This window comes from Leptodactylus fuscus, chromosome 5 (genome assembly GCF_031893055.1).
Source record: "Leptodactylus fuscus isolate aLepFus1 chromosome 5, aLepFus1.hap2, whole genome shotgun sequence".
NCBI classification, from domain to species: Eukaryota; Metazoa; Chordata; class Amphibia; order Anura; family Leptodactylidae; genus Leptodactylus; species Leptodactylus fuscus.
The window spans coordinates 18,035,556-18,050,497 of NC_134269.1; the positions used below are offsets into that span (position 1 = coordinate 18,035,556).

At 46.2% G+C, this 14,942-nt stretch overlaps 1 protein-coding gene across 1 annotated transcript in view; it reads left to right on the plus strand.

The window, feature by feature from the left end:
- Positions 1-14,942, plus strand: part of CACNA1A (calcium voltage-gated channel subunit alpha1 A) — a 232,868-nt gene that overhangs the window by 120,515 nt on the left and 97,411 nt on the right. Inside the window, exons 20-23 of the mRNA XM_075272510.1 lie at positions 2,503-2,921; positions 9,637-9,778; positions 12,705-12,834; positions 14,480-14,539. Of these exons, the coding sequence (XP_075128611.1) occupies positions 2,503-2,921; positions 9,637-9,778; positions 12,705-12,834; positions 14,480-14,539 (751 nt within the window). The remainder of the gene's footprint in view (positions 1-2,502; positions 2,922-9,636; positions 9,779-12,704; positions 12,835-14,479; positions 14,540-14,942) is intronic.

The window sequence follows — 14,942 nt, forward strand, 5'->3', positions numbered from 1 at the left end:
GATGTGTCTTTAGTTTGGGCTTGAAACTGTAGAAATTGGGAGTTAATCTGATTGTCCGGGGTAGAGCCTTCCAGAGAAGTGGTGCAACTCGGGAGAAGTCTTGTATACGAGCGTGGGAGGTTCTGATAATAGAGGATGTAAGTGTTAGGTCATTGAGTGAGCGGAGAGCACGGGTTGGGTGGTAGACAGAGATGAGGGAGGAAATGTAGGGAGGTGCGGCATTATGGAGAGCCTTGTGGAGGAGGGGGATAACTTTATATTTTATTCTATAATGAATAGGCAGCCAATGTAGTGACTGGCACAGACCCGAGGCATCGCTGTAGCGTCTAGCCTGATAGATGAGCCTGGCCGCTGCATTCAGAATAGATTGTAGAGGGGAGAGTTTAGTGAGGGGAAGACCGATAAGAAGTTACAGTAGTCAAGGCGAGAATGAATCAGAGAGACAATAAACGTCTTTAGTGTATCTCTGGTAAGGAAAGGGCGTATTCTGGAGATGTTTTTAAGGTGGAGGAGACATGAGAGTGCGAGTGATTCAATATGGGGGGTAAAGGAAAGTTCTGAGTCAAACATGACCCCAAGGCAGCGGGCATGCTGCCTAGGAGTTATAGTAAGGCCTGAGACTGCAATGGATATATCAGGGACAGATCTGTTAGATGGTGGAAACAGTAGTAGTTCAGTCTTAGAGAGATTTAGTTTCAGATAGAGCGAGGACATGATATTAGAGACAGCAGAGAGACAGTCACTGGTGCTGTGTATTAGTGCAGGGGTGATGTCATGGGAAGATGTGTATAATTGGATGTCATCGGCATAAAGATGGTACCTGAAGCCAAATCTGGTGATGATTTGTCTAATAGGGGCTGTGTAGAGAGAAAAGAACAGGGGGCCTAGGACCGAGCCCTGAGGACCCCCAACAGCAAGGGAAAGAGGGGAAGAAACAGAGCCCGCAAATTATACACTGAAAGTGCGGTCTGAGAGATGAGAGTGAAAAGTTTCAAAAAGCCTTTTAGGGTTGCTGGAGAGAGAAGAGATGAGGGCGGTGAAATAGTCTTGTTTGGCGAGGTGAAGGACAGAACTATATGTTTTAAGCATAAATTTGAAGTGGAGGAAATCTGCAGGTGAACGTGATTTTCTCCAGAGACGTTCGGCACACCTAGAGCACCGCTGAAGAAACCGTGTCTGTGGCGTGTGCCAGGGTTGCTGCCTCCTATGTGGTGGGACTTTACGAGTGGAGGGGGGAGCCACCTCATCCAATGCATTTTTAAGGGTTTCAATATAGTGACTGGTGGATAGATTGGGCCATGAGATTGAGGAGATGGGGGATAGAGAGGACTGTAGGGTATCTGAGAGGTGCTGGGTGTCGATAGCACGCAAATTCCTATATGTGTGATGGGTAGGTGTATCCTGTGAAGGGGAGAGAGCACTGATGGTGAGAGACAGAAGGTTATGATCAGAGAGCGGCAGAGAAGAGTTAGTAAATTTAGAAACTGTGAGAAGTCGATGGAAGACTAGATCAATCGTGTTACCGTCTATATGTGTGGCGGAAGAAGAACATTGTGACAGACCAAGAGAAGTGATTGAGAGAAACTGATGAAGCTGGGGAGACAGGGGTGTCAATAGGGATGTTAAAGTCACCCATGATGAGGGTAGGAATTTTTCTGGATAAAAAGAGGGGAGACCAAGAAGCGAAGTGCTCCAGAAATTGGTAGGGTGAGCCAGGTGGACGGTAGATCACAGCTACACGTAAGGAGAGTGGGCGGAAAAGTCTGATAGCATGGACTTCAAATGAGGGGAATGTGAGTGAGGGTACCATTGGAATGGACTGAAAAATGCACTGTGGTGACAGAAGTAAGCCTACCCCACCACCCTGCCTGTTGTCAGGCCTAGAGGTATGTGAGGATTGTAGGCCACCATGAGACAGAGAAGCAAGGGAGGCTGTGTCTGACTGCTGGATCCAAGTTTCAGTAAGGCCTCGTTCACATATGGTATAAATACCGTCCGGGGGAGTCCGCATGAGGACTCCCCTCCCCCCCGAACGGAATACCGAACGCAACTGCAAACGCTGTGCAGTGAAAGCACTCGTACCCCATAGACTATAATGGGGTCTGTGTGCTTGCCGCCAGATCTCCGCAGGGATCCTGCGGACAGGAAAGTACTTCACCATCTACTTTCCTGCCCACATGATTCATGCAGGCAGCGCGTGGCAAGCACACAGACCCCATTATAGTCTATGGGGTACGAGTGCTTTCACTGCACACCGCTTGCAGTTGCGTTCAGTATTCCGTTGTGGACTCCCTGAAAGGAATACCAAACGCAGATGTGAATGAAGGGTAAGAGTTGGGTGGAATAGAAGATCATATACCATTCAATGAAATCTCCTAATAATTTACACTGACTAATATGAGACAGGATTAGTAAATCTGCCCATTGTGTGTAAGAAAATGAAGATTGCTATATTTTTGGAGTTTTCCACTTCTGTCTAATCTTATCTTCCTTTGCTTCTAGGGACCCCACAGCTCCTGCTTCTAGCTCAGGCCCAAATCTTTCAACCACCCGACCAATCCAAGATCGCTCCCGCCAGGAAAACCAAAACCAACAGCCTGAAAATATGGATAACATCCGTAACAACAAGCTAGTGACCACTGAACCCCCAGCAGTGGGAAGTGGGGGAGGGCTCAACCATAGCCCAGCCAAAATGGGAAATCACACCAACTGTGCAAACAACAACAGTGCTCCTACTGTGAATTCTGCCCCAAAAAGGACACCTCTGCCCACTAACTCCGGCCCTCCCACTACTTTACCTGATTCAGGCCAGACCCTCAGCAACCCCATAGAGACAGCCAAGGGGACTAAAGCTACAGAGCAGACTACAGTGGATATACCACCGCCATTCCCTCCACCAGTAGAGAACGCTGTGGGGCAGGGTAATGTCTCCACCACTGTTTTAGTGTTCAATTTTTTTTTTCTAAATCTTATTTCCACCCTAAAATCTAATCAGCAGTGAATATATGACACTGACTTGTCAATATTTGTCAAGTTGGTAAAAATGGGGAAGACTTACTAAGCAAAATGCACCAGAAATCTTTCAGCAAAAAAAAAAAAAGGTTTAACAATGAGGTGTTTTGGACATTTAAATGGATTGTGCAAAAGTGACGGGGTTTAGGATGTGTTCTGAGAGCCAAAAATGCACCAAAACTTTTAAAACAACTAATAAGTGGTGTAATGTCAATAGAAATCTAAACCTACGTTGTCTAAAATTTAGACACTTAGTAAATTTGCCCCTTGGTCACTTTGCCTAGGCCTACAGTGGTACATTCCTGTAACTAGTGCACAAGGGATCGTCTCTATAAAATGATGAAATGGCTTCTGGAAGAGTCCTCCATAAATTACAATGCACAGAACCAAATTTAAATTTGTAATCAAATATTTTTACAAATTTAAGACATATCAAAATTTTTAACATTTTCTCTAATCATCTCAATGGTCTTGATCGGATGCCAATGGATACGACTGTGATTGCAGGAACTTTCTATACGTTGAAACCCGGCCATGATGTCCTTACTGGGATCGGATTATCTGATAACCTGTCCACAATAAAGACATCATGGTTGGGTTTCTGACGGAGCAAAATTTTTAGATGTCCTTTACAAATATGGACCATCTTATCGCTCAATACTTTGGGTTATATGTGTATGTGATGCTAAAAACCGATGATCATGTGACATTTACTTGACCTTGTAATGTATACAGCCTAAGCGACAATCATTAAAGTGTACTTCTAATTATACAACAGCTTTCCATAAATGAATAGTACAGGGGATACAAAAAACTTTGTAATATATCTTATTAAGGAGATGTGTTTCCTTCTCCACTTATTAAGCTGACTCCTCTTCCTCATCTTCACTTCGGCTGTTTACAAAGAATCGACTCACACATAGAAGTCTATGGGGAGAGGGGGTTTATTGAATTATTGCCTTTACAGTAGTAGAGTCTTATCTTGAAGGTACAGCGCTGTTAAAGACTAGAGATGAGCGAGTAGTATTCAATCGAGTAGGTATTTGATCGAATACTACGGTATTTGAAATACTCGTACTTGGTCGAATACCACGCAGTAAGCGCCTTTTACTTGGTATTCGTCCGAGTATGAGTATTTCGAATACCGTAGTATTTGATTGAATACCTACTCAATCGAATATTACTCGCTCATCTCTATTAAAGACCTGTCTGACTGACAGAGTAGTAGAGTTTAGCACCCGCAGTTATTTGTGTGGTTTTTCCAGCAGCCTGCTCTTCTCTCCTCCATAGAATTCTATGTTAAATGTAACTCAGCCTAATAAGTAGAGAAGGAAACAGATTTCTTTAATAAGATGTATTATAAAGTTTCCTACTAGTACTATTCATGTATTAAAAGTTTTTTGTAAAGGTTTTATAATTGGAGGTACACTTTAGGCATTGATGTCCAACACCTTTAAAGGGATCCTATCATTGAATACCCTTTTTTTCTGACTAACACGTAGGAGTAGCCTTAAAGAGAACCTTTCATGAGTTGGGGCACAGACAGTTTTATATACCGCTGAATTCAGCGCACTGTCGGCTTTCCAGTGGTATATAAAATTGCCTGTGCCCCAACTCATGAAAGGTCCTCTTTAAGAAAGTCTATTCTTCTCCTACCTTTAGATGCCTTCTCTGCACCGCTGTTCGGTAGAAATTCAGGTTTTCTTCAGTATGCAAATGAGTTCTCTCGCAGCACTGGGGGCGAGCCTCAGCGCTCAAACAGCACTGGGGGTGTCCCCAATGCTGCGAGAGAAATCTCCAGCGCCGTCTCCATCTTCTTCTGTAATGCCCTCTCCCTGAGTCTTCTTCCGTCCTGGGACTCAATCTTCTAGGCCTCGGGTCTCAGTCAGAGCCGACTGCGCATGCCTGGGCCACAAGAATATGGCCACTTACACCAGCTTACTGTGTAAGCGGCCATTTTCTTGTGGCCCGGGCATATGCAGTCGGCTCTGCCCAAGGCCTAGAAGATGGAAAGCCAGGACGGAAGAAGATGCAGGGAGAGGGCATTCCAGAAGAAGATAGAGGCAGCGCTGGAGAGTTCTCTCGCAGCATTGGGGACGCCCCCAGTGCTGTTTGAGCGCAGAGGACCACCCCCAGTTCTGCGAAAGAACTCATTTGCATACCGAAGAAAACTGGGATTTATACCGAACAGTGGCGCGAAGAAGACATCTAAAGGTAGGAGAAGAATAGACTTTCTTAAGGCTATTCCTACGTGTTAGTCAGAAAAAAAGGGTATCCAATGATAGGATCCCTTTAAAGGTGTGTGTGGACTTCTGTAGTTGCGAATAAGAAAATTTTGGCTCTGAGATGGCTCTGTAATGTTTGACATCTAAGGGAAACAAAGTATAGAGGAGGAGACTTAACTCACATTTAAAGGAATGTATCACTGTTTTTATTTATTAAAACCAGATAGTGAAATATATTATACTTCTAATTTTTAGATTTGTTTCTATAATGCCTGTGTCCTGCTTTCCCCTCGCATTCAAAGAGAAAGTTGTCATGAGTTCTCTCAATGAGTAGTCGGGGGGAGCAGGACTCACAGGCTTACTCTATAAGGGGGCAGCAGGACTCACCAGCTTTCTCTATAAGGGGGCAACAGGACTCACAGGCTTACTCTATGGGGGGGGGGGAGCCGGACTCACAGGCTTACTATATGAATGGGTGGAACAGGATTCACAGGCTTACTCTTTAAGGGGGCAGCAGGACTCACAGGCTTACTCTATAAGGGGGCAGCAGGACTCACCAGCTTTCTCTATAAGGGGGCAACAGGACTCACAGGCTTACTCTATGGGGGGGGGGGAGCCGGACTCACAGGCTTACTATATGAATGGGTGGAACAGGATTCACAGGCTTACTCTTTAAGGGGGCAGCAGGACTCACAGGCTTACTCTATGGGGGGAGCAGGACTCACAGGCTTTCTCTATAAGGGGGCAACAGGACTCACAGGCTTACTCTATGAGGGGGCAGCAGGACTCACAGGCTTACTCTATGAGGGGGCAGCAGGACTCACAGGCTTTCTCTATGAGGGGGCAGCAGGACTCACAGGCTTTCTCTATGAGGGGGCAGCAGGACTCACAGGCTTACTCTATGAGGGGGAAGCTGGACTCACAGGCTTACTCTATGAGGGGGAAGCTGGACTCACAGGCTTTCTCTAAGAGGGGGCAGCAGGACTCACAGGCTTTCTCTATGAGGGAACAGCAGGACTCACAGGCTTTCTCTATGAGGGGGGAGCAGGACTCACAGGCTTTCTCTGAGGGGGAAGCTGGACTCACAGGCTTTCTCTAAGAGGGGGCAGCAGGACTCACAGGCTTTCTCTATGAGGGAAGAGCAGGACTCACAGGCTTTCTCTATGAGGGAACAGCAGGACTCACAGGCTTTCTCTATGAGGGGGCAGCAGGACTCACAGGCTTTCTCCATGAGGGGGGAGCAGGACTCACAGGCTTACTCTATGAGTAGGGGGAAACAATACTTTGTCCATCCTTGCCTCCTTTCTGTGGACAGAACGAACCGTCTTGATAAAACAATCCAACATGTCCCTCTCTCATATGAGTGTTGGGAATAGGACCTACTAAGTATGTGACTGAAGGGTGTTATACTTACAGGGATTTGAGCGGAGGGGGGTAGGGGATACTTTAAGGCTGGGTTCACATCTTCAGTCCGTCTCACTGTAGGAACAGAAAGAATGAATAAAACAATAAAGATAGATGCATCTAATGAGGAACAAGGACAGATCCCAAGGGGCATCGCTGTCTAAAATGGGATCCGTCTGATATCCATTGTTTTCTCTGTGACGTCACTGGGTGACAAAGTTTTGCTTGCAGGATCTTTTAGTCTGCCATTTTAGATGACACTTCCAATGCAGATGTGAACATACCCTAACTTTTGCTTCTCTTTTGTGCACACCCCTATGACAAGCAGCAGTCATGTGACCAGGCCTTTACTTTCTGATGTATGAGACTCATTAGTGCAGTCAGCGGCTTTGTGCAAGCGATGCAGATTTCAGGCATAGTAAATACTCCGCAGTAACTGTACGGCGCATGCGCACGGCTTTACATAGCTATTCACAGAAGAAATCTATTTTTGTTTTGTGCTTTAAAATAATGTGCTGGGTTGTAAATGGCTGACAATGTGTCTGCAGCCTTAATACATAGCATGCATATGGACTGCAGGTGCTAATCTGCTCCATAACTATGCCAAAGGGAAAGATCTAAATTTACCGAGGGTGCAATGAGATTTAAGAGACGCTCATCCTCCATGTGACAGGTACATTCCAGATAATGGTAATGATACAAAAAGCTGGGTGATCATCTGCATGGTGACCATTCACAGTGTCACAGTAAGATTCCTTGGGTCCAACAACCCCTACATATAACACCTTAGTACCCTTCACATTTGGGTGTATTCTACTGGGTCATTATTGCGCTAGGGCCAGGGCTCACCAGAGGATCCTCTGGTACTGTCATGGGGTAGTCCAACACTTGTCATGCGACCTGTTTGGTTGCTACTCAGCTTTCCAGAAAACAGATATGTTTCATCCCTCAATATACAAGAGGAAGGAATAAGGAGCATTTATCGCAGTGAGTCAGAGACAAAGTGGCGCAGGCCGGAGAAATCTCACAAGGGCTGATTATTTTCATAGCACAATGAAGGTCAGAATAGAAGATGAATTGCATTACACCAAACAAATGTTACCCAAATCAGGTCACTCGCCCAAAATTAGCAACACAGGAAGAGAGCTGCCACTCAAACCTTCCTACTGTGTTTGAGGTGGGACGGCGGCGCCAATCATCAATTATGGCAGAGGGAGGGAGACGCAATAAAACTGGGACAAGGTAGCAGCCATGTAGATAGGGCTCTGAAGTATATACCTACAGGGTGTATGTGGCTAAGGCCACACATTGCCAAAATTAGGCTTTTTTTGTTGAATATATTGCTGCTTTTAGCCACAAATGGCTAAAATAGGAATGGGAATACATGGGAAGGTCTGGCTTTGGCTCCAAAAAATGCAGCAAAATCACAATGTGGGGCCTCAGTATGCAGCACATTTGAGCTCTCGCTCCAGGTCAGAGCTATTGTTATCTGTAATCTGTGCACCTCTCAGGTCATACACTTGGTAGTTTAGTATTATTCCTATTATCTGCACCATTTTTCTCTGCCTCCATAATCCTGATGGCTTCTCCTTTGTTCATACTTCACTGGTTCAGTGTATGGATAAAGCATATCTTGATCAATTACCCCTCGTTCACATCTTCTTTTGGTAATCCATTTGGGAAGTCCGCATGGGGAACCCCCGAACAGAATACCAAACGCATTGGCAAGCGGTGTGCAGTGAAAGCACTTGGACCCCATAGACTATAAGGGGGTCCATATGCTTTCCGCGTGCTGCCTGCACGAATCATTTGGACATGTACCGTAAGTACACAAAGTACTTTTCTATCCACATGTTCCGTGCGGATACCGTGCAGAAAGCACACGGACCCCATTATAGTCTATGGGGTCCAAGTGCTTTCACTGCACACTGCTTGCCAATGCGTTTGGTAGTCCATTCAGGGAGTCCTCATGTGGACTGCCTGAATGGATTACCAAACGAAGATGTGAACAAGGGGTCACATTTTATAGTTTCTTCTTAACTGTTAACTTAAAGAAGTTGGCCAGGATTTTTTTGTTTGGCGTAATGCAGTTCATCTTATATTCTGACCTTCATTGTGAGATTTCTCCAGCCATGTGTCACTTTATCTCATCTATGGGGGTCCAGGTGGTCCTTTATAGAAGCAGCAGTATGGGGAGTCTTCCAATTCTCGTATGATACAGTGCATAGAGCCAGAAGCAGTTGTCTCCAGTCCCTGTTTAGTGCCTGGGAGGCGATACTGCGCCAGTCCTAAGGGTCCATTATTAGACAGAACACTCAAGCAAAAAATGTTTTTCTGTGTTCCAAAAGAAAGGTAGATGATATAAAATGTAGGGAAAGTAGACTTCTTACTTAGTCCTTAGTTGTGTCATGTGACCCTTTGATGACACAGTCCTATGGACAGAAAGTCACAAATTCAGGAGAATACCCGCACTACAATTTACATCATGTACCTTCTCTTCTAGGCTAGAAAATAGAAAAAATCTTTTGTGGCATAGCATTCCATATAATGTATTATTTGGAATTGGTCTGTTCTCCAAAGCCAGCCTGAGCACACAAACCCGCCGTAACAGTATACATTGTTCCTTTCTCGGGTTAGGCTGGGTTCACATTTGCAGCAGAGTCTCAGTTAAAAATGTAAAAATTTCTGGATGAAAAAAGTCCTGCAAGCTGAAAGTTTTTCGTCTGCCGATTTCAGTTAAAAAGAATGGACAAGTGATGGGACCCCTTGGGCTGTGCCGGTGTGCACTATTTTAGCAGTCCCTTCTTCTGGTCCTCTGATGGACCAGCAGAACAGACAGCAGTCCCTAGTGTGATCCCAGCCTTACACAGATAATTCTCTGCACAGGATTGTGTAAGCATTTTGTTTCAGATCCTTTTATGGATTAGAACAACGGACAGGACGGTGACCCGCACTCTCAGGACAGCCTCTAATAGCATCTCTCTATCTCCCATAGTGAACAAGACAGTGGCCGTCTCTCCTTTACCTCAGAAGGAGGATGAGAAGAAAGAGGAGGAAGAAGAGGATGAAGATGAGGGGAAGGGGCCGAAACCAATGCCCCCATACAGCTCCATGTTTATTTTATCTACGACTAATCCGTAAGTGCATACATTTTCTGTCCCATCTGTGAATAAATGAACAACTAAGTGTCACCAGTTGGGGGATGTCCCTGTACAGTCTGATACTGTCCAATGCGTCCTGAGTAGGGTTGAGCGATCGTGTTAGGAAAAGATCGGATTCCGATCAGCGATCAAGAGAATTTGCGATCGGAATTCCGAACACGATCTTTTTAGATGGGATTGAGATTGATGATTATTTCCCACAATGCTTTACTACTGGCCAAGCATTGTGGGAAAAGCTAACAATGTTAACCTTCACACTGAGTAATCTCGTTCAGAATGAGCGGTGTTAAAACAGGTCCCATTGATTTCTATGGGTGCCGGCATACATGCGCTCCCCATTGAAATCAATGGAAGGCGTTTTAACCTATTGCTTTCCATGGGAGACCCAGCTAACATCTCTAGTAGTTACTTACCTGCAGAGATGGCTGGTCTGGTGCCCGGTGTTCTCGTTCTTCTTTGCCTCGCTGCCCCCGCCTCTCAGGTTACTGTTAAAGAGCTAGGAAAAAGGCGGGACTTTTGGCTTAGGAGAGTGTGGGCGGGTATAGAGCGGGGAGACGTGACGTCTCCCCACCCAGTACCCGCCCACACTCTCCTAACCTGGGAGGCAGGGGGCAGCGAGGCGAAGAAGAACAAGAACACCGAGGGCACCGGACCAGCCATCTCTGCAGGTAAGTGGACACCAGGGAGGACTAAGTAGCCAGATGATTAAAAAAAAATCCTCTGGCTACTTAGTGATTAAAAAAAATCACTACACAGCGTGGATTCTAATAATTAAAGCGTTCAATTGTTAGATTCCATGCTGTATAGTGAATAGGATTGTTTTTAAAATCCAATCTCCGATTAGTAAAAAAAATCCCATTGACTTGCATTGGGATCGGAATTGGGATCGAGATCGGGTTCGAATGAAAAATGATCGGAAATCAGATTTCAAAATCGATCCTGAAAAGTCAAGATCGGCTCAACCCTAGTCCTGAGGGGAACACACCGTGCAGGGGCACATCCCTTTGACAAAGGGAATAGAACAAGAGAACAACAATGTATCCATGACTTATATTTCTAAGAGGAATTACAGAAACACAACACACACTAAAATTCTAGGAATTGTTAGCCCTTAGTAAATACAGGAATTTACTCTTAAACATGTCTCAGGAGACGTGACAAGTCCTCTTTATTGTAACCTTTAAACCAGAAGAATCCAAAGCTCCTTGGTGTCTGCAGAATCCCATCCCTTTTCCCCTTAGATGTGTACAACTGTCTGCATGTCGCAAGGTTGTGATTGAACAGCATGGATGTTACATGGTTGACATTCGTGTGCCACCTGTGCCTCCACAGCCCCATTCATTGAAGTCACTCCGCACAGGCAGGGATAGGGCCTGTCCTGAGTTTTGCTCCCGGCTCACAGCCTCATACATGGGACCATGAAAATACACCGTTGTGTATGGGGCCATAGAAAAAAAAACACTGCTAGCCCACTGACAGCTCACGCCGTCATGTGCATGAGGCCTTAGGACTAATCCATATGCCATTATTTTTGGTCTCTGCTGTCTGTGTGTATACATGGACACAGTGACGTAACAATGGCCACGGAAATGACCAGCTGGAAATGGCCAGGGCCCCGGACCACAATGCTATACGTATTGTTAATGGAAAGGGGCCTGACTAGGCCCCTTTCTATTAAATGCCAGCTAAGGGGAGGTGAATAAAAATAAAAAAAAATACTTATATTCACCTTCCTGGGATGAGCATCCGCTCCGGGGCTTTTCCTGTGGTTGATACTAAATCCTAGTGGGCTAAAGGACCTTTGATGATGTCATGACCATGTGATCAGACTCTTGTGTGTGTGGAGCTATTCTGGATTGTACAGGACAGTGTGGAAGCTGCTAGGAACGAGACTGATGGAAGGTACGGAGGAGAGAAGAAAACATGTGAGCAAGAGAGGGACATGGGGGTGCAGGCTGTGTGTGAGCAAGAGGGAGGAATGGGGGTGCAGGCTGTGTGTGAGCAAGATAGGGACATGGGGGTGCAGGCTGTGTGTGAGCAAGAGGGAGGAATGGGGGTGCAGGCTGTGTGTGAGCAAGAGAGGGACATGGGGGTGCAGGCTGTGTGTGAGCAAGAGAGGGACATGGGGGTGCAGGCTGTGTGTGAGCAAGATGGAGGAATGGGGCGTCAGGCTCTGGTGGCCCGTGGGCACTGTTAGCACACAATACTATGTGGGGGCCACTGTGGAGCATATAATACTGTGTGTGGCCACTGGTGAGCACATAATACTGTTTGGGGGGCACAGTGGAGCATATAATACTGTGTGTGGCCACTGGTGAGCACATAATACTCTTTGGGGGGGCACAGTGGAGCACATAATACTGTGTAGGGTCCACTGCGGAGCATGTAATCTGTCCCAGTATTAATTACATGCCAGGCATTGCGCTGCTCACTCACTGTATTCTTGATAACAGCGGTTGTGTGTACTAAAGCTGTACTCCTTTCAAGTATCTGAGCTATCGCTTCAGCGCCATTAACTGCCACTATCAAGACTTCACTCTAGGTAGGGGGTAGTGGGCCCCAGACAAAAGTTTGCGTCCGGGCCTGCAAGACTTTAGTTACACCACTGCATGGACAGCACTCAGATTCATAGTAATACTTGTTGCAAAGTATTATGATTGTGTGCATGAGGCCTTAGAGATAGATGTCTTTCTGTTTCCAGCCTGTACAAACATACAGTGTACAACTGCAGTTCTGTTGTGTAAAAATCTTTTTGCTTGTTGACACCTTATTTTTAGCAGTTTAGTATATATGGTCAACTATCTAGAGTAAAGGTCCCATTGTAGGACCTTTCCGCATGTGGTGTTTATCTCATAAACTCCAGGGCAATTGTTTTACACATTGTTTCTTCTCTTTATTTCAGTATCCGTCGCTTGTGTCACTACATTGTCACCCTACGATACTTTGAGATGTGCATCCTATTAGTCATCGCCATGAGCAGTATAGCCCTTGCCGCAGAGGACCCTGTGTATCCTGAGGCCACACGAAACAATGTGGGTGACATCTCCAGAAACGCTTGTAGTCCTTATACCTGCACATCCTTTTCTAAAGTCATGTACTACACAGTGATGAACTACAATCCATTTACCTCTTCTTTATATGTCCACCCTTGTTCTTTTTGGCCCTTTAGCATGTTGTATATAAGATATGTGTGTAATATTTGCAGTCTGTTAAGGTCTATGTCAATTCCTGTCTTTGGGTAGTGAAGGTGGGATATGGCTAAAGTTGGCCATGCACATGATATAACAGGTATACAGGCAACAGATATCTCTCCTGAATTCCCCAGGAATATTCGCATTTTGATCAACTGATCTCTGCTTTAATTCCTTAAAGGGATTCTACCATTAAAACACATTTTTTGTCACTAACATGTAGGAATAGCCTTAAGAAAGGTTATTCGTCTCCTAACTTTCGCCGCTGTTCGGTATAAATCACGGTTTTCGTCGGTATGCAAATGAGTTCTCTCGCAGCACTGGGGGCGGTCCACAGCATTCAAATAGCACTGGGGGCGTCCCCAATGCTACAAGAAAACTCATCAGTGCTGCCTCCATTGCAGTGCCGCACCTCCCATGAGGCGACCTGAAGCGAGCACTTCAGGCGGCACTATGCCAGGGCCTCAGGGAGGGCGGCATTTTTGCTAACCTAAGCCAGTCCAGGACAAGCTGTCCTGGACTGGCTTATCACCGAGCGGTGGTTTGGGGAGGCCACTGGAGCAGCACTGCTCCAGCAGCCTCCCCTCACGCTCAGGCAGAGAGCAGGCAGTCTCCGGGCCTACTCTCTGCTGGCGAACGGGGCTAAGCCCCGCCCCTTCACTCGGCCACGCCCCCGATCCACCCGGCCACGCCCCCGATCCGCCCCCTCCTCCCGGCGGGGGGGGGGGGTGTGGCGGCTTTTTGCAGTTAGCCTCGGGCGGCGAAAGGAGCAGGCTCACCCCTGCTCCATTGTCTTGAAAACAGCCTCTTCACGCGTCTTCTTCCGATGCTGGCGGTCAAACTTGTAGGCCTCGGGCAGAACCGACTGCGCATGCCTGTGGCCACAAGAAAATGGCAGCTTGTGTACACAAGCTGCCATTTTCTTGTGGCCTGTGGGCATGTGTAGTGGGCATGTGTAGTTGTCGCTCTGTATCTCAATCTACCTGATGCCCCTAAGTATGAATTATATTCGCGCACACGCCTTATTAAGCATATCTAATACAAACTGGTCAAGTATTTTATTGCTATGGGTGAAAACACAACATGTCGAGTGAAAATGTTGCTCTGCGCAAGAAGAGTTAAGCAGCCCAGAAAGATGGTGCTGCAATGTGGGCCCGGTGTGAGTTGCGCTGACAGCCCGTTAATCACACCGCCCTCCTGCAGCCATGCTTACTTTGCAGTTCCTCTCTCCTTATACACGGTGGACAGTTCCCGCAGGGGGAAGGGGGGTGAACAAGAGAGGAGGAGATGGAGGGAGGATAGCAGAGTCTGATTGAAATAATGGGAACATTGGTCCCAGTGGGACAAATGAAGCAGAACGAGGTGTATATAAATAGCACTTTATAGTGGTTATATATAAAGATATGTACTTTATAGGACTCGCTTTCTATTTGTACACAGAGATTTTTAAGCCTTTTTTATTGTCTTTTGTATGTTCTCTCTGCAGGTCCTACGTTATTTTGACTACGTCTTCACCGGTGTCTTCACCTTTGAAATGGTTATCAAGGTATGATCTTGGGCAGCCATGATGATGGGTAAAGTATTAACCAGTATCTTGGGGTCCTCTGGTCATGATTTCCCCTCTATTAAGCAAATTGCTCTGTCAAGAGTAATTCTGTATGCTGAAATACTGCACGTTATCTTATTAGATACCATGGATATCTATTGGATATCGGCTTGTTAGGGCTAGTTCACACAGGCAGTGGAATGGCCTATTTTGGTCTGGATTGTAACGCGGGAAGCCACGTCAGAATAGGGGCAAAAAATGCCTGCCATGACTGTCGCGGCTTCCAACAGTTGTGGCTTCCTGCTCCGGAGCAGGCCCAAATGAATGGGCCTAGTCCAGAGGGTGCTGCCGCGAGGCGAACGCCGGGGCTGAATCAATCACAGAATCCGCCTGAAGAAAGGGC